General features: G+C 38.7%; 1 protein-coding gene across 1 annotated transcript in view; it reads left to right on the top strand.

Moving 5' to 3' along the window:
- The first annotated feature begins 1,146 nt into the window (after positions 1 to 1,146).
- ptk6b (PTK6 protein tyrosine kinase 6b) overlaps positions 1,147 to 19,296 on the top strand; it is a 29,696-nt gene continuing 11,546 nt past the window's right edge. The window contains exons 1-4 of the mRNA XM_034131819.1: positions 1,147 to 1,777; positions 3,231 to 3,352; positions 6,092 to 6,255; positions 8,179 to 8,344. Coding sequence (XP_033987710.1) covers positions 1,344 to 1,777; positions 3,231 to 3,352; positions 6,092 to 6,255; positions 8,179 to 8,344 — 886 coding nt within the window. The 5' untranslated portion in view covers positions 1,147 to 1,343. The remainder of the gene's footprint in view (positions 1,778 to 3,230; positions 3,353 to 6,091; positions 6,256 to 8,178; positions 8,345 to 19,296) is intronic.

The raw sequence follows: 19,296 nt of genomic DNA, 5'->3' as shown, positions 1-19,296 counted from the left end.
GGAATGTCTGTCATTTTTAGTTTCAAGTTGTTTTCGCTGACATTGTTCTGATCCGGTCAAGCAAGATTAATAAAATAACTGAAAAGGGGTTTGAATAAACTGCTTCAGAGATACTAGGAGTGAGACACATTTTATGACATCTTCTCTGAATTCACAGAAAAAAACCTTTCTGACTGGGAGGAGCTACTGTGAAAAGATGAAGTGCGTCACTCAGGGCAAAGTATGAAAGTAATTGTGCAATTTAAAAGCTGGAATTTCTGCGTCACTATAGTAGCTTTGTCTCCACATTGAGGTGAGCTCAGACAGAAAGAAAAAGCAAATTCCCAGCTTGCGTTATTTGAACAAACCAGTGATATTTGCATTTGTAGCTATTGTTACGCCCCACCCTTAAAATGGCCCTATGGGGCTAACACAATTCCACCACTGACCCAAAAAGACACCTTTTAAAATCATCAAATCCATAGGATTTATTATAACCAACACATCAAATGTTTAATTATCCATCCTAGGATGAGAGGCAGAAACACAGCAGTCCCCACACCAGAGGCCTCCCCCTTCTGCTGCTGCACTGGAGCTTTTAAGCACTTCCTTCTCCAGGTGCACCTCGTCTGAACCTCGTTACAGCAATGCAGCACACCTGGGTAGAGGAGCCAAAGGGAAAAAGAAACAGGGAATACATACAGCCGTAACACTATACAAGTAAAACATTCATGCATTCAAAGTTTAAGTTGGAGTACATCAAGTTTATTTTAATGATGTTACTTTTACTTAAAGTGCTCACTAAGCAGAATGGCCTATTGTATAATAAATAAAGATTGACATTTGGGTTAAAATAATCAGCAGCATGAGTAATTCTAATGAATGCATCAATAATCATAATAAAGTAATTCAATATACATTATTTTGAAGTGGGTCATTAATTATTAGAAGTACTAATTATTATTAAACTACTTTTATTTTGGACTTTTACAAGTATTTTCAATTAAATTAAATTAAAGTATGACATCGGATTACCTTTTTCCACCACTGGTTGTAAACAATCAGAACTAAATCTACCAGTATATCTGACATTAGCCAGTGTGAGGTTTTGACGCCTGTGTCCTTTTATAGGCGGAGTTCTCGTGTTTTTATTATTGCCTGGCATAAGGAAGTAGCGTTCAGTGCAGAATCAGTCTCAGAGGATAAGCCCACAGGCAGCGGTTTCACCAGGATTCCTCACTCGGCATCACGCTCTACCTGTCCAACAGGTGAGGCCAGCTCACGCGCAGCAGAGGGAGAAGGCTCCAAAACCGAGCGGGGCGGCCACTCTAGGAGGGGGGGTACGGGAGCATTCATGGTCATCTATGGGTGAGTGTCTACGGAAAGCTTGCCCATGTCTGGAAACACTATGGCAGAGGATTTTCAGCGACAAGAAGCCTCCTCCTGGTGCAGAAGGAGGAGGAGGAGGAGGAGGGAGTAGTGGAGGGGGGGGCAGCAGTATGGACGGTACCGGAGGGGTGAGGGGCAGCAGCAGTGACGGTACCGGAGGGTCGAGCCCACCGAGCCCGGCCCCGCTGGAGAAGGGGTCTGAGAGCGGCTCCATGTTCCGGGCGCTGTGGTCGTTTGAGTCTCGGCACCCGGACGAGCTGTCCTTCCAGGAGGGGGATCTGTTCAGCGTCATCAGCCGCACGGGGGAGTGGTGGACCGCGCGCAGGATCGACAAGAACGGGCGCGTGCTCGACACCGGGGTCGTGCCCAAAAACTACCTGGACCCGGCCGACTCTCTGCAAACGCAACCGTGAGTGGTGGTGGCAAAATACAGAAACGGACCATAAACTATTTATCTAGGTCATTTGAATACACATAAATAAACTGGGTCATTTGCAACCATAAAACATTTCAGATTTTACAGACTGTTGCCTAATTTGCGATTCGCTTGACCCATAAAAAAGGGAGCCATATCCTTAACAATTAGTTATTAACACGCTGCACATTGTGTTGACAAGTAAATCACAAGATGCACATCGTATAAATGCATCAAGTTCTTGACACCATCAGCATACTGCAGTGATAAAATAATCTGACCTATAGTAGGCCTATAGCACAAATAAATCTGTGATATTAACAATACCACATCGAGTTCAGAGTATCTTTACATGACTCTGTAGTTCTCTACAAGATGTACAGGTGTGCATCATAGCCCTGACCCTTTATAAACCAATCAATAATAAATTATTGAGCATTTTCTTAATAGATACTGAAGGCATTATCAAGTGAGTGTGGCTTTAATCTTCTCTACACTTTCATTTTATGGGTTAAAATCACTGCAAAATACTCTTGCTTGATCTTGATCATAAAATTAGTTTGACTTTACTTGCACATAGATTTGTTTACCTCCTAAAATGTAAATCAACATCATGGGACCTGAACATGAGGCTTTCGAGTCTTTGGAGTTACTGCAGAGAGGCCTGCCAAATCATTTTTGGAATTTATTTTGTATTCCTTAGTAATATTTGATATTAAATACATTACAGTTACATGAATCCAACATGTTATTAAGAAAGGTACTTTGGCCTATTAGAGGTGCAGTGATGACGCAGTCACAATGACGGTAATCTAACTGTTACCTATTAATCGTTGAGCAATAACGTGAGCTATATAACCTGTTCTAAATCACTTTGTGGCACCTATCACAAGGGGAAAACTATTTTTTTTAATAAGGTTTTGAATGCACCATGAAAAGGTACCAAGTGAGCTTTTATACAATGACAACTTAACATAAGGAGTATCAAGAGAAGTTTCTCCATGTTATTATTGTTCTGACTCTTCTGCATCACATACCCCTCATGACTGTTGTGAGTCACACTGTGAGCATGTCAATAACACCTTTCATAATGTCAGTGTCTCTAAGCAGTGAAGCCTCACCACTTCTTGTTTTGTCTCTATCTCTCTGTGTATTGCTTCAACGTGGAAGTGTGTACTTTGAGTTTTGAGTACTTTTTCCCACATGTCCACAGCTGCTGTGGTCTTAAACTAAATTACAGAGTTGCTGGTTTTAATATGTTTAAAACTGTGATTATGTATTTATTATCATTTAATGTCGAATTTATTTCATTTTTAAATCTCTTTTTACTTGTATGGATGGACATGCAACCATTATTTTATTTATGATAATCAAAGAGTTACAATTTGAAACCAGATGACCACTTCCTATTTTTGACTTTTATTCATGGATTTCTGTCACGATCCAGGTGGTTTTTCGGGACAATGAACCGCATTGAGGCTCAGAGCCACCTGATGGGAACAGGAAATGACTCGGGAGCTTTCCTCATCCGGCACAGCGAGAAAGACCACGTGGGATACGTTCTGTCAGGTGAGACGAGAAGGAGAGTGGTGAAATGGGAACGAGATGTGTGTCGTATCACTAGGTCTAGGCAATATAGCAACATTATATATATATATATGGATATCGTGATATGAGACTAGATATCATGGTAGATTGTGGATATTGTAATATAAGTGTTGTGTTTTCTTGGTTTTTAATGGCTGATCATATCAACATTACTAATGTTTTTTTTCTCCAAAATGGTATTGTGTTAATATTTAATGGAAGTGCCAATAGTCAACCCTAAAATGTTGTTATAATATTGATAGAGGTAATGTGTTAAAGGTCCCATGTCATGGCCATTTCTACTGATCATAATTCCATTGTTGAGGGGGGGAGTGCTGAGGGGGCTGCAGCACCCCCATCTGCGAGGCTCCACTAGCACCCGCACCCGCACCCCCAAACGCGGTGCACCTACAGTGTAAGGCGCGCCAACTAGCACCATGAATATGTGTCCCCGGTGCAGCAGGGAACTCACCAAGTATTTCCTCCATACCCAAATCTCTAAAAACGGGGCTGCAACGGATCTGATACAGACTGATACAGATTTGAAATATCTCTGACGTCAGAAACAAGGAGCTCCGCCTATATGGCCAACTCTCCACCTATCAGGGGATTGAGAGGTTGCCGTGGCATGGTAACAGCATGGTAACAGCATGGTAACAGCATGGTAACATGACGCTCGTGCCTCGCCCCACTCCTTTGCAGGGGGGCGTGGTCAGCTGCAGCTCATTTGCCACAGAATCAGCCCTTGCAAAAACAGGGCTGGAATACAGCAAATAGAGCGAAATGAGGCATGGCTAAAATGCATGATCTGTTTGGTATTTTGAAAAAAAAACTTGACAGACATGTTTTATATAGGTATGGCCCTACAATATATTATTCAAATATAGCATAATAGGTCCACTTTAAGTTAACTTACCTACATCACGTTTTTCAGGGGGAAACACAAACTGCAGAAAACGTTAGCTGCTAACTGTTGTTAGCTAAGACAGCTAGCCTCCTAGCAAACGTAAGGTTAAGTTAACATTAACGTAACGTTGTAAGAAAGCTAAACGAAGCTTCGAGAAAGCTTTTACTCTCAGACTTGGTGAAATTGTGTAGCGTTGCTTACCTCCAGAAGGACTTTTAGCGCGTTTCCCAGTAGACAGAGCTGTCAGAGCGGTGCCTCTCAGAAGAGCAGCCGCTGGGCGGAGTCACAGAAACGTTCAACTGATCTTCACTCCTCGACCGTTGGTGCCAGTCAAAACATACCGCTTTGTTTCAACCACTGCCGTCTCGCCGTTCCCCCGTGTCCCGCCCTCTCTGTCTGTCTGTGTCTGTTTCAGTTTCGCCAGCAAGACTGCTGGTAGACCAGCATAAATACCAGCTAAAACCAGCATAGCCCAGCATGACATCCATGCTGGGCTATACTGGTTTAGCTGACCAGGCTGGTCTTGAACCAGCAAGAACAGCCTGGCCAGCTTGTCCAGCCTGGTAAACCAACTAAACCAGCCTAACACCAGCCTAACACCAGCTTAAACCAGCTAAAACCAGCTAAAACCAGCTAAAACCAGCTAAAACCAGCTACCATCTTAAGCTGGTCTATGCTGTTTTTTTCAGCAGGGGGGACCTTTAAAATCGAGTGAGGAAGGAGGGAGTTTAGCTTCAGTTTAGAAAAACGAGAGTGAGATACAAACTGCTTTTGTGCAATATCACTTACTATTTAATATTGTTACTGGCATCTTGTTCACTTACTTTATTTTGCTGCTACTTATTTTATTATAATACAAGTGTGTTTGCCTTTATGATTTAATATCCAAGCCTACTTATTTTATTTTTGTCTTTCATCTTCACTGTCACTTTGCTGTTGTAATGCTGTAAAGATTCTGAAATGTGTAAAATATAATGATAGCAGTCTGCCTTAGGATGTGGTAGTTTGTGAAGGAAAGAACTAGCAACCTAAGATAAGAGTTTTACACATACTCAATCAAATACTGTCTAATTCATGTTTATAGATAAATAAATACATCTTCCGGAAATATTGCACGTGACACTATAGTAGCAGCACATGAATGAAAAAACACTAATTTCAAGTGCAAAATATGCACGTATATCAAGTATGTAAAATATATGTGAACACTGCCAGAATTTACAAAGTTCAGGTAAGTTATACCTCTGACTGTATTTTCTTCCTTCCTGCTAAATGCCGTCTGTATATTATCGTCACTGATGCCCTTTCAAAGAGCAACAGCACAACCGTAACCACAGAAAATGTCACTATTTATTTTTTTCCTTCATATCATGCAGGGTACTAATTCGTAACTTTCAACATGACCTACAACACTTTCTACCAGAGCCACACCAGCCAAACCTGTAACACACAACTCGGAATGAAACTGCAATACAATATCAGCTTGCTTTCTATTTTACATTTCTTTGAAATCTTTTGCGGAAACTCTGTTTTTGTACCTGTTATGAAGCATTTCAACATGTTTATATGCCCTGACCAATCATTGAAAATCTAAAATAGTTCCCAGGATGTTCTGTGATACATGTTTGTGAGACATCTCAGATGCTGTTTTGGTGCTTTTTTTTTAAGCAGCTTAGTACTCATAGGTCTATTAACCAATATTAAGATAAATCCAAGTGAGAAAAATGTAAGTGAGGCTAAGGTCTTTGTGTTGTACTTTTCTAATGACCTCTGCTTTTCTCTGACTGTCTGTATGTTTGTGAATCTTTCTGCAGTGAAGATGAGCGTTCGGGTGAAGCATTTCAAGGTGCACACAGCAAATGAGGCTAATTTCTACATACAGCACAACCTCCAGGTCACCTCCCTGATCGACTTGGTGGAGCACTACTGTGCCAACGACCTGAACAACACCGGCACGCTGGGAAACCCCTGCAAGAGGGTAGGAGGCTATTCTCTCTATCTTTATTGTTCCTCTTTTCTTCTGCATATGAGAAAACAAGAAGTGTGGACACAGTTCAAACTTAAAGGGGACCTATCATGCAAAATGCACTTTTGTACGTCTTTTATACATGAATATGTGTCCCCGGTGTTCCAGGAAACTCACCAAGTGTCAGAAAACACAACCCTCTCTATTTTCCTCCATACCCAAATCTCTAAAAAAAGGGGCTGCAACGGATCTGATAAAAACTGATCCAGATTTGAACACTGTCCTGACGTCAGGACAGTGGCGCTACGGCTATTGGGCCAACTCTCCACCTATCAGGGGAATGTGGGGTTGGGCCACGGCCGGCCATTGCCGCTTGAAAGCGCTGGAGACGCTGTAGTACATATGCCAGGCCTGTAAGTGGCGCTGTAGTCTGCCACAAAAGCAGCGAAGAAGACTTCCCGCACATGGTTACCATGGTTACCCTTCTGTTTATTCTCCGCTGTGGCTTTTTTTCTCCCTCCCCGAGGCAAGCGTTTGCTCCTGCTGCTTTAATTCAATGCAATCCCTCCCCGTCGAGGCAAGCACTGTAATTCTCTCCGGTTAGTCCACCAGCAGATGACAAACACCCACCTCTCCGCCTCTTCCAAGGAACGAGGGGACCGTGCGGCAGAGTTTCAGTTAGGTTTTCTTTCGCAGGTCAAGATGACCGTTAAAGTTTAAATCTTCCGGACAAAATTAGAAAAGTGCCGGTCAAAGGTCTTCTTTGTTATTTATTGAGCTTTAAAACAAATGAATAACGACTCTATATAATAATAGGCTATAATAAAACACGGAGGATGGAGATCTATTTTTCTCCCCCTCTTCTGACTTGATCAGAGCGCGCTCCGCTCTCCTGCAGGGGGGCGTGGTCAGCTGCAGCTCACAGAATCAGCCCCCTGCAAAAACAGGGCTGGAGAACAGCAAATAGAGCGAAATGAGGCATGGCTAAAATGCATGATCTGTTTGGTATTTTGAAAACAGAAACGTATAAATATACCTTATATAGGTATGGCCCTACAATATATCATTTATATATAGCATGATAGGTCCACTTTAAGTACAGCTGTTGTACTTCTTTTGAGTGGAGGTGTGTTATGTTGTTGCAATCGAGCCTCAATGCGAAATTCACAAAAGGAAATCATGCAACAAATATGCAGAAGTTGTCAGGAAGCCAACTATAATGCTTCAAAATAAAAATGCAACACTAAGTCCCAGAGACATGTCAAACTCAATGCTATGATGTAGAAATACACTGTTATAAGGAAGTAAAAGAACAAACATATACTGTAAGCATCAAAATACAACTAAATTAACAAAAGTCAAAGTACTCATGACAAATGCAACATTTTTCTAATGTAATGAGTAAAGGGTATAAGTAGCAGTGAATGGAAATACTCATAATGTAAAAATAAAGACCTGTCCTGTTTTAAAACAGACTTGGAAAAATAGACCTATCCTGCCATGAAGGTGCATTGTTAACACATTTTGTAGCAGAAGCTCTGAGTCCGAGGATTTACTTGTTGCTTTTGTCCAACATGATAATAAACTAAATACATGTTGGTTTCGGACTGCAAGTTAGACAAAATAAGACATTGGATAACTTAACAGAAATTAATAGGATCATATTTCACTATTTTATGACATTTTAAAGACTAAACAATTAGTACAGAAAGTGATTGTCCAAAAGGAGAACACAGTTGCAGCTCCAAACGTTCAAGATATACCGTACGTTTACATATTTCACATTTCCATGCAGTGATCCTGAAATTGAATGATAGATTGAAACAGATCTAATATACTTTAAACGTTAGCTTTCATGCATTGTCTAGCATTTATAATCTGTATTTATGTCCCTTTATGACCAACAATTGCGTGCACGTGTGTTTCCCTCATCAGAAAAAGCCTCCTACCACAGATCTGAGTCACTTTACGGTGGACGAGTGGGAGCTCCCGAAAGACGAGTTCACGCTGTTGGAGGAGCTGGGCAGCGGATACTTCGCTGACGTCTACCGGGGGCGCTGGAAAAACCACATCAATGTCGCCATCAAGATCCTCAAAAGCGGTATTTGTTCCTCTCTCTTAAAGCTCGATTTAATATATTTATGAACATGAGGAGTTGTTTAGGTTCTAAGCTCTTCAAAAACCAAACAGAACGGCTTGAAAATGTTTTAAATACAGAAATGTTTATTGGAGCTCCTTTTACATGCAATATTTTGCTAATCTAGGCTGAGAAAAAAGGGAAACTGTCTAAAAATGGGTTAGAAAGAATCAGATGTATGGTGAAAGCACTTTAATGTGACGGTTTACAACTAAATAGTTTGTTGACCCTGTCATTATTTATTTTTATAGTTATTTAAATGTTTTGATACATTCAGATGTTATGGGTATGTAAAGGCTTAATCCTAAAGAAAGAATTAGAGGCTTTAGAGAAATACACAATACATTTGACTTCTTTAAATTCTCTTGAATCAAAGTAATCTGAGTAAATCGGAACATTAAGTCACATTGATTCATATTGATGATTCATTTGAGTAATTTTGACACAAAAGTGGCATTTCCTCGTGGTTTCTAGCTTCTCAAATGTGAAATGAATTAGCTTTTCCTTGGCTTTAAACTAAAAATGTAAATCTGCAAAGGAAAGATAAACTAAATATAGTTCTTGAGTAAATACACAGCTTTTGTTTTCTTAAAGGTCCCATGTGATGCTTTTCCGGTTATTACCCGTCCCCTTGTGTGTTATGAAGGTTTGTCTGCATGTAAACGGTCTGCAAAGTCACAAACCCTCAAAGTACACCCTGTAGTGAGTAAAACTCTAACACAGAAAAGACCTGTCTATGCTGCCCCAGAACGCCTCGTTGGAGATTTCTCTTTTTCTTCCTGGGTACAGTGACGTGCCCATACCCAAATGGACCCATTGGTCCAAATGGACCAATCCGTGGAGCCGTTACGTTACGTCCGCGCAGCCGTTACGTTAAGTCCGTGGATTGGTCCAAATTGACCAATCCGCGGACTTCCTCACACACACACACTCAATCTTTTCTCAGCTGCAGCTCCGCCGATTTCTCCTCCCTGAGACTGCGGGAGGCTGTGTGTGTGCTTGGGCTGGTTTCGGGCTGGGTTTCGCTGTGTCTCGCTGTCTCGCAGACGGCCACTGGGCTCATAGGGAGGGGGGGGCAGGAGCTCCAACAAGCCGTTTAGGACAGAGAGTGAATACACATACTTTACAGAGATGCTGTATGAGAAACCAATGTGATTTTGGAAAATTGCACAGTATAAATCTATTTGAGTATACCTCAACAATGGAATTATGATCAGTAGAAATGGCCATGACATGGGACCTTTAACAGTGTTGTGCAAAAATACAAATATGCATTGTGGATAACATGTTGGACCACATTTGAGAGAAACTGATGATAGACATAAGAAGTATGTAGTTAGATCTTCACGGTAATCCTCAGACGCCTCTCAGCTGGAAATTGTAACTGGCTCTTCAAGCTAAAGTGGCACTCTGATTCACTGAACATATAATTGCTGCTTTGTTGCGCAACGATGAGTAACATTATGTTTCCTGGTTGAGTAGATTTTCATCATCTTTTGGCTCAAAGTATGTACCACCAACGTGTATCACTATTGTTTGAATTGTTACAATGATATATATTGTAACAAACACCTGTAGAAAGCTGAGGTGGAATTAAACTAATTCCATTTACTCAAGTACTGTATTCACGTACTATTGGTTATGTACTTTACTTTACTTGAGTATTTTCTTTTCATGCTTCTTTCTATCTCTACTCTACCACATTTCAGAGGGAAATATATACACCTGGATAATATACTCCACTACATGTATCTGATAGTTAAAAGTATGTTAAATATATATGAGGAGTTTGACTATAAGAGCAGAGTTTTCATGAAAGAAAAATGGTTTCAATTTCTTCTTGACAACATGGTGAATCTGATTTATTTATGGAGGAATTAGTAATCCACTTATATACTGGAACAGCCACAGGGGACCTTTTTCTGCATTAAGAACTCTTACGTTTAATGCCTTAGGTACGATTTCCTGATTATACTTACATACTTTTACATAAATAACATTGTGAATGCACTTTTTTAAGTGTGATATTAGTACTTCTACTAAGGGAAGGATCTCAAAACTTCCTACACCGCTGTTAGAGAAGTCAGTGAGACCATTATGAGGCGTGAAGCAAAGCCACTCATACTTCAGTCTGTCAGGCAGCTCTCTCATTGGTTGACCTGATGACTCATTGTTCAGCAATACCGTAAAACTCCTCCAAACAGGAAGTAGAAACTAAACTATCTTCTTATTTCCATGAATCACTGTCTAAATATACCTTTAGACCGAAACCCCGGCCAGTTTATTGTAAATGATTCTAGATCATATTTTCGATCAATGGTTTATGACACAGATAACTAATGTAATAAAACGTAATATTTACTAATCATTGTTGTGTATCGTTTTAGTGAAGAGAATTGAAGGTCAACAACAAGTTGTAACATCATTGGCTGAATTACCATTCAAATTAAGTAGAGGCTTTACAAAACAAAGTAGATTTTAGACATTTTTACTTGATAAATGACTTTCCTGCCAACACAGTGGTGGTCCTCACTAATTGTTAAATACAAATGTAACTGTTTTGGTAATTAACAAAGCTATTTAATTTTATATCTAAATGTCAGGGTGTCCGTGGGGTCTTAAAAAGTATTCAAAGTTGATAAATCAATTTATCAAGGCTATTAAAAAGTATTAAATGGCATTTTCCAAGGTATTACATGTTGTAGCTTGTTTTCAATAAGTATATGAATTGTCCAAAGAGGTTGTATTCTATAGTCTGCCTGAATGTAATCATTGCGTAAGTGTGTAGTGTGATTCTGTGTAGTTTATTTATGGCATCCCGTTGGATGTGACGTCATCTGAACAGGACATTGCACGCTCACTGCTTGATAGCGCGCGAAGGTCCGTTTACGCCGGTTGTTAAACAACATCGTTATGGGGAAATGCAAGTCTGCGTCCAAATGGTTGGAAGATAAGGAGGAAGGACAATCAATACTGTATATAGTAAATGTGCGGTAAAGTGTGTCGCCAATGTAACCGGTTGAAACTCCAAGTGGCGATGAGGTCTTAAAATGTATGGAAAGGGTCTTAAAAAAGGTCTTAAAAGGTATTAAATTAGACTTCAGGATTCCATATACCCTGAATGTGCTCAATAGTTCATAAAAATAAGAACACTTTAAATTATAATGCATTGTTTCGAGTCTTAAAAAGCTTCTTTGCTTGTCAATGTCTGTCTGTCTGTATATAGAATAGAATAGAATATATCTTTATTGTCATCATACAAAGTACAACGAAATTCCTTTGGCAACTCTCACTGCAGTAATAAAATGGGTGGTAAAAACAGAGGTAGTAGCGATGACAGTGCAACGAGATAAAACTCAATGTGCATATTTACACTTACAGTCTAAATATATATTAGTAAAGTAGCCATAAGTATGACTAAATAGTGGTGCTTGCAGTCACAGAGAGAGCCAAGCCGCTGCGTCTGCACGCGCCGCCATCATGAATGAATGCCGAATATAGTTTTTAATTGTGGTGTGGTGAGGAAATCTGACCCTAAATACATCACATTTTGGCACAACACATATTTACAGCCCACTTTATTATTTTGCCTTTTTTGGAATGTTTTGTTATTTCCCCTTGTTTGGGAAATTGGGAACATTTTCCTCAGAAATCTTTTAATCAGAAGATGCTGCTTGACAACCCCAGAAGTCATTGATTAATCTACTAACCACTTTAACACAACGTTATAAAATTGAAAATAGAAAGAATGAACTAGCAGCGGCTGATATGTTTTTTTATGGTTGTTGCAATAATCTTGAGGCAGATGTAAAAAGAGCTTTACAGAGCGTCTTTTGCTCTTGCATTCATTTCATGCCAGATTGAGTCATGAAAGTGTTTATTTTAACCACACTGCTACCACAATATTTATGCAAAACAGTTGGATTTATTCTAATATTTATCTGTCATAAAGTACAGTGAGCTTTTACTGGAGAAGTATTTTTCATGTTGTTGTGTTGACTTGAATTTTAAATAACAGCTGTCTACATCTTCTTCAGTGGCTCCATATTTTGAATTTATGATAGTGACTACACAGATCGGGAAACTGGTGTGCGCTGCTTTGAAACTATTCGGTTTGACTTTTACTGTTTCTGGCCTTTTCTTAAAACAAGCAAAATCAAGAAAAGTTACTATAAGATACAAGAATAATAAATATGCAATTTGCTGAGAAGATTTAGATTCTTTTTGCCGCTCTTTTATCAAAAGGAAATCAATATATATATATTTACAGTTCAATACATTGTTTAATTACCAGCTAACATGGTTTTTACATTACATTACATTTAGCTGACGCTTTTATCCAAAGCGACTTACAATAAGTGCATTCGACCAAGAAGATACAAACTTGAAGAAAACAGAATCATATAAGTACATCAGGTTTCATAGAGCCAAAACATTTCAAGTGCTACTCAACTAGCTTTAGATAAGCCAGTCCTTTATTAGTGTATAAGTGCTTTGTTAGTAATTCTTTGTTAGTAATTCTATCGCTCGAAGTGGAGTCGAAAGAGATGAGTTTTCAGTCTGCGCCGGAAGATGTGTAGGCTTTCTGCTGTCCTGATGTCAATGGGGAGCTCATTCCACCATTTTGGAGCCAGGATAGCAAACCCACGTGTTTTTGCTGATGGGAACTTGGGTCCCCCTCGCAGTGCGGGTGCAGCGAGCCGTTTGGCTGATGCAGAGCGGAGTGCACGTGCTGGGGTGTATGGTTTAACCATGTCCTGGATGTAGGAAGGGCCAGATCCATTCACAGCATGGTAGGCAAGTACCAGTGTCTTGAAGTGGATTCTAGCAGCTACTGGAAGCCAGTGAAGTGAGCGGAGGAGTGGCGTGATGTGGGAACATTTTGGAAGGTTGAAGACCAGACGAGCCGCTGCATTCTGGATGAGCTGCAGAGGTCGGATGGCACATGCAGGTAGACCAGCCAGGATGGAGTTGCAGTAGTCTAGGCGTGAGATGACGAGAGCCTGGACCAGAAGTTGTGTCGCTTTCTGGGTCAGGAGGGGACGTATCCCCCTTACGCAAAGAAAATATATTTCCCCATATATTAACTGTCAATATATTGCATTATTTTGTTTTCTGATTTACTGGTTAATTGAAAAGATTTAATAAAGGAAATCTTGCTGTTGGCTACACCAACTGATACTGATTAATAATCAACATGAAAAACATATTTATTCATATCTACAAAATATATTGAAAATATATTGAAGATATATAGAATAATATATTGTGTTAATATATTACAATATATATTGAATAATATATTGTGATAATATATTGTAATATATGTGATAATACATCAGTAATTGCCGCTTTCCATATATTGAGTAATATATGTAAATATATATAATATATTGGTTGTGTATATATGTGAACATACATTTACTATATATTAACATTTATATGGGGACATGTACTATATATATTCACAAATATATGGGGACATGTATGCGCTATATATTCAGATTTATATGGGGACATGTATGCACTATATATATATATATTCAGATTTATAAAAGACCATGTACGTACCATATATTCTGAACATGAGTGCAATATATGTTCACAATGAGGAGAAATGCATGTTCTGATAAAAAAAATCTTTCATTTCATTTCAAACCTTTATTTATGCAGGTGAATCCCATTGAGATCATTGATCTCTTTTTCAAGGGTGACCTGCTACAAGTAGGTTCCACATGAATACATATAAACATAACAGAAAAACAAAAAAGGACATCATACAGCATATTTACAGTGACTACAGTTTACATAGCTAGTAACATTTACAGGTTCCAACAGTTTCCGATTGGATAGCATCTATCCTTGCTTTAAAAACATTTAGTGGAACCAAATTGCTCAGCTTCCATTCCTTTTGCAGACTGTTCCAAGTTAGCGGAGCTGCGCATCTAAAAGCTATTTTCCCTAAGACAGTCCAAGCAGTTGGCACATTTAATAAAACCACAGCATTCGATCTCAGGCAGTAGCCACTTACAATTCGCCGTGAGATCAGGGAGCAGATGTAGGATGGAATAAAAATGTACCAGTGACTGAGCTTCCGTACAGTTAGTGAAGGCAAACCTGCCCTTGCATACAGGGTACAGTGATGGGTTAATGCTTTACAGTTTGTCACAAATCTCAGTGCACTGTGATAGGCGGCATCTAACTTGATCAGGTAATGGGCAGGTGCATTCATATAGATCAGATCACCATAGTCCAGTACAGGTAAAAAGGTCACAGTGACTAGCCTTTTTCTGGCCTCAAGTGAGAAACAGGACTTGTTCCTGTAGAAGAAACCTAGCCTAACCCTCAGTTTTTTAAGCAGGTTATTGACATGAAGTTTAAAAGTGAGACAATCATCAAGCCAGATACCAAGGTATTTGTAACAGGTAACCACTTCAAGTTTTATCCCTTGCGTAGTTACAATATCTAAAACAGGCTCTGGTGTCTTTTTAGTTTTTGAAAAGAGCATTACCTTGGTTTTATCAACATTTAAAAGAAGCTTAAGCGCTGAGAGCTGAGTCTGAATAATGAGAAGCTTAATTTGTTTTTTTCTATCAATGTGTAACAGTTATCAAAATACTCATTAAAAGAAGGACAAGGAAAGAATAAAAGAAAAGGCCTATAAACAACACATTATGTAATGACTCAAGAACATTTTCATGTAATTATGTAATAAAACCCACATTTTGTAATAATCTGCTGCATTCTGTAACAGCCTGAACGCAATATAAAATAAATTTCCCTGCATTTTGTAATAAATTATTACATTTTGCAATGGTTATTACAAAATGCGTGAGTTGCCCTTTTAAAAAACTGTAATATTCATTATGTAACCATAACCAAACTGTAAATATATCCCAAAATTGATGTTGATATACATGTTGGCTAATGAATATGGTAACACTTGATCTAGTTTTGGCCAATGAAAGATATTCTACTGAAATATTTTTAAATTATGATTAAGGATGATTCATGGTTGAATAAATAAATAAACAGTTGTAATGTTATTGTTTGCAACTCATTTTGTAATAACCACAGCAATATGTAATAATATATTTCAAAATGTGGCGACATGTATTACATATTGGCATTGAACTTACATAATGGGCAAATTATTACAAAAGGAGGTGTTATTACATAATGAAGGGAAAATGTATTACATTTTGTATAGGTATAGTTAATAAATGATGCATTGTTATTTCATACAGGGCCAAAAAAACAGTCTTGTACCCTATTTGATCGTCAATCTTGTTTTTTTCGTGCCTTTACTCACAAATTCTTGTGTGAATGGATGTTCTTATATCTGATGTCTTGGTCCCTGGATGGTGGTTTACTACAGCATCTGTGGAACAGAACAATTACAAATAATTAGAAGTTCACAAAAGACAGCAGGAATTATAACAATATCCATAATATCTATATTAAAGCATGGGCTGGCTTGGTGAATAATGTGGGAATACAAATAGTGGAAGAATAGGCTTTGTACATTTTCGTCTGAGTGTGGCGCTACTGGTTGGTATATTTTATGGAATTTGGACCAAGCATCTGCATCTGTAACAGTTCTGTTTAAAACTTTTTTTAAATGTAATTGCATTCATCTTTAAAGGTGGGGTAGGTAAGTTTGAGAAACCGGCTCGAGATACACTTTTTGTTATATTCCATGGAATACTCTTAACATCCCGATAGCAATGAATATCTTAAGTGCTTTGACAAAAAATCCATAAAAAAATATCATCTGTGGAAGCCGTGGTACTGTAAAAAGCACGACCAATCATTTTAGCCAGCCCGGCTAAAATAACTGGATGGCCTACCTGCCTGTCAGCCTTCCATCTGTGCACAAACTTATCTCGTGCCCTCATTGGTCATGTGCGCGTTCGTGTGTGTTGGAGGAGGGGCTCTGTAAGGAAGTGGCACATTTTTTCCGGCTGTGTATTTTCAAATTCTAGCGATCTCGAGCTGGTTTCTCCAAAATTACCTACCCCACCTTTAAAAGACTACTTTTATTGAATGAGAGTTTTACCTAGCACAATGAGCCTGGGGTGGTTGGAAGGGAGAACTGGGCCTCGGCATCGGCAGGAGTGGTAGTCGCCTATGAGTATTAGAATTTAGATGAACAAAGGCATAGAAAAACCCTGAAATATGTACTGACACAAAGCTACAACCCTCGATTTTGTAAGTAGTAGTAGTAAATACATACATATATACAATATACAACAATACGCATAATGCAATTAGCAGTACCAGTAATAAAATAACTGAATAAATAGTAGTAGAACCTTTATTTAGCCAGGAAAATCAATTAAGAACAAATTCTTATTACAATGATGACCTGACAGGAGGCAAAAGGCGTCCTGAGGGGATGGGGTTTGGGAGGAAAAAAATAAAAAGACAGACTCCGGGCACTACAGAACCCAGGAGACAACACAATGACACAGAGCAGAGATGACAGGCATAGCAGTTAAACATATAAAATCTCTAAAACAATATTGCTGTGGTTCAATCTGTCATTAAAATAATATAGAACATTCATCCATTCAATCCTTCATGGCAAGGATAACTAAGCTGAATAGTGAATAAAGTGATATGTGAAAAGTAAAATGACAGTGAAATTAAATGACAGTGCGTTCCTCACCACTGCGATCTGGCTCCTCTGTCCTCGTATCTTTTGGGTCTGATTCCTCACTACTGATGTCTGCCTCTGCATGGGCCCTCTCTCCTTATTTATTCTGTCTCAGTCACCACTGCTATCTGGCTCCTCTGTCCTCTTGACTTGTGGTTCTGCAGGCTTAGTTCGACCTATGAATTTCAACAATGCTCCTGTAAAATATATAGATATATAGTATTATGGGTCAACATTAAAATAACATACACTGGAGAGCAAAATGTGAAATGCCATTGATTGTAGGCTACATATTATCCACACAATTGTCAGCAGGGGCAATAACAACTAAAATGTGAACTAACTTGAATGCATTAGTCCACAACACATAGCCTAACGTAGAGTAGAGAATGAATGAATGGTTTCTGCAAAATACACAGAAATAGAAATAAGGTTCAAATTACAATAACTAACCAGACGATGGTTATTAATAATAAGCAACAGCAATACTAATTGTTGCTACAGGGTTCCTGCAGGTTTCGCCAACTCAAATTTAAGACTTTTTAAGACCTTTTTAAGACCACTTCGAATAGAATTTAAGACCTATTTCACGGCAAGAAAGTATGAAGGAAAATTGCTATGAAAGAAGAAATACGTCCCATAATTACTTACAAATCAAATGTATTCATGTTCAACATAAGAACAATGACTGAACATAACAGCATAACAGTACAGAACTGTGTTAGCCAAAAAGTGTGTATGTGTCTCTGTGTGTGCTTGTGTGTGTGTTAGGGCTGTGCAATTAATCGTATTTTAATCGCAATTACGATTTTGGCCTGCCACAATTACAAAAACAACATAATCGAAAAAAACTATTATTTAGCTTTGCTAGGTTGTGACAGTGCACTACGACATATTTGATCTAATTAATTTTAGTCTAATTTATTTTTATTTATCATATTTATATATGTTTAGTAGCTTGTGGAAGTGCGCTCCAAAATATTTGTTGATCTTGTTTATTGGTATTTATTATTTTGATATTATTTATTTAAATATATCATTTATTTAATTAATTTTTGTATTGGTTTTTCAGTTGAATTATACGTTCAGGGTAATCAACAGTTAAAAAGATACTGTTCAAATTATTATTTGTTTTAAAGTTCAATAAATGGATGTTTTCAAAGTCAATGAATAATGTTATTTAATAATCGTGATATCAATTATTGACCAAAATAATCGTGATTATGATTTTTGCCATAATCGAGCAGTGTGTGTGTGTGTGTGTGTGTGTGTGTGTGTGTGTGTGTGTGTGTGTGTGTGTGTGTGTGTGTGTGTGTGTGTGTGTGTGTGTGTGTGTGTGTGTGTGTGTGTGTGTGTGTGTGTGTGTGTGTGTGTGTGTGTGAGTGAGTAACAAGAGCTATATTCAGAGCTCTGCTGCCTTGGCTACAATCTTTCATCGTTGCTGTTGTATGATTGGTGTTTAACTACGGTATTTAGCGTATACACTACAGCACCTCCGCTTTTAGGGTTGACGTAGACCCAAACGTCGCCCGGAGGTCCAACGGTGTTGTTGCGGGAGCTGCTGGACTAGCTAACGCTGCACTAGCTAACGCTACATTAGCCAAACAAACGCTAATTTCTTTTGCAAAGGGTGCAGCAGGCTTCAAACACGTTCCCCTCCACTGGTTTCAACCAAGCACTAAATTCGATGTTTTCCAACCAAATACGGTTGAACTTACACTTCCCCATATTTATTTGTAAGTAGATTCGAAGAGACATGAGTTTCTGACTGCCGCTAGCTGAAGCTTGGTTGCTAGGTTACTAGCTGGGTGTTCTCCGTTAAGGGGCCGGGGGAAACAAAGTTAGTGATTACTGGTTCCATGTTGATTTATTTCAATACAAATTGTTGGGGGGAACTGAAAGGCTATTACCGTTACTTCGCAGCCCGGACATTTCCCCCAAAACACATTTTAGACGCGATCGCAACACAGAAGTACCTTTCAAATCCCATCATTTTTAAGACCTTCTAAATCATATTTAAGACCTTTCTTATTTTTTTGGTCATATTTAAGACCTTTTTACAGGGTTCCTGCAGGTTTCGCCAACTCAAATTTAAGACTTTTTAAGACCTTTTTAAGACCACTTTGAATAGAATTTAAGACCTATTTCACGGCAAGAAAGTATGAAGGAAAATTGCTATGAAAGAAGAAATACGTCCCATAAATGTATTCATGTTCAACATAAGAACAATGACTGAACATAACAGCATAACAGTACA

Source organism: Trematomus bernacchii, unplaced genomic scaffold (assembly GCF_902827165.1).
Source record: "Trematomus bernacchii unplaced genomic scaffold, fTreBer1.1, whole genome shotgun sequence".
NCBI classification, from domain to species: Eukaryota; Metazoa; Chordata; class Actinopteri; order Perciformes; family Nototheniidae; genus Trematomus; species Trematomus bernacchii.
The sequence above is the reverse complement of the archived record's forward strand: the minus strand, read 5'-3'. Positions and strand labels throughout refer to the sequence as shown.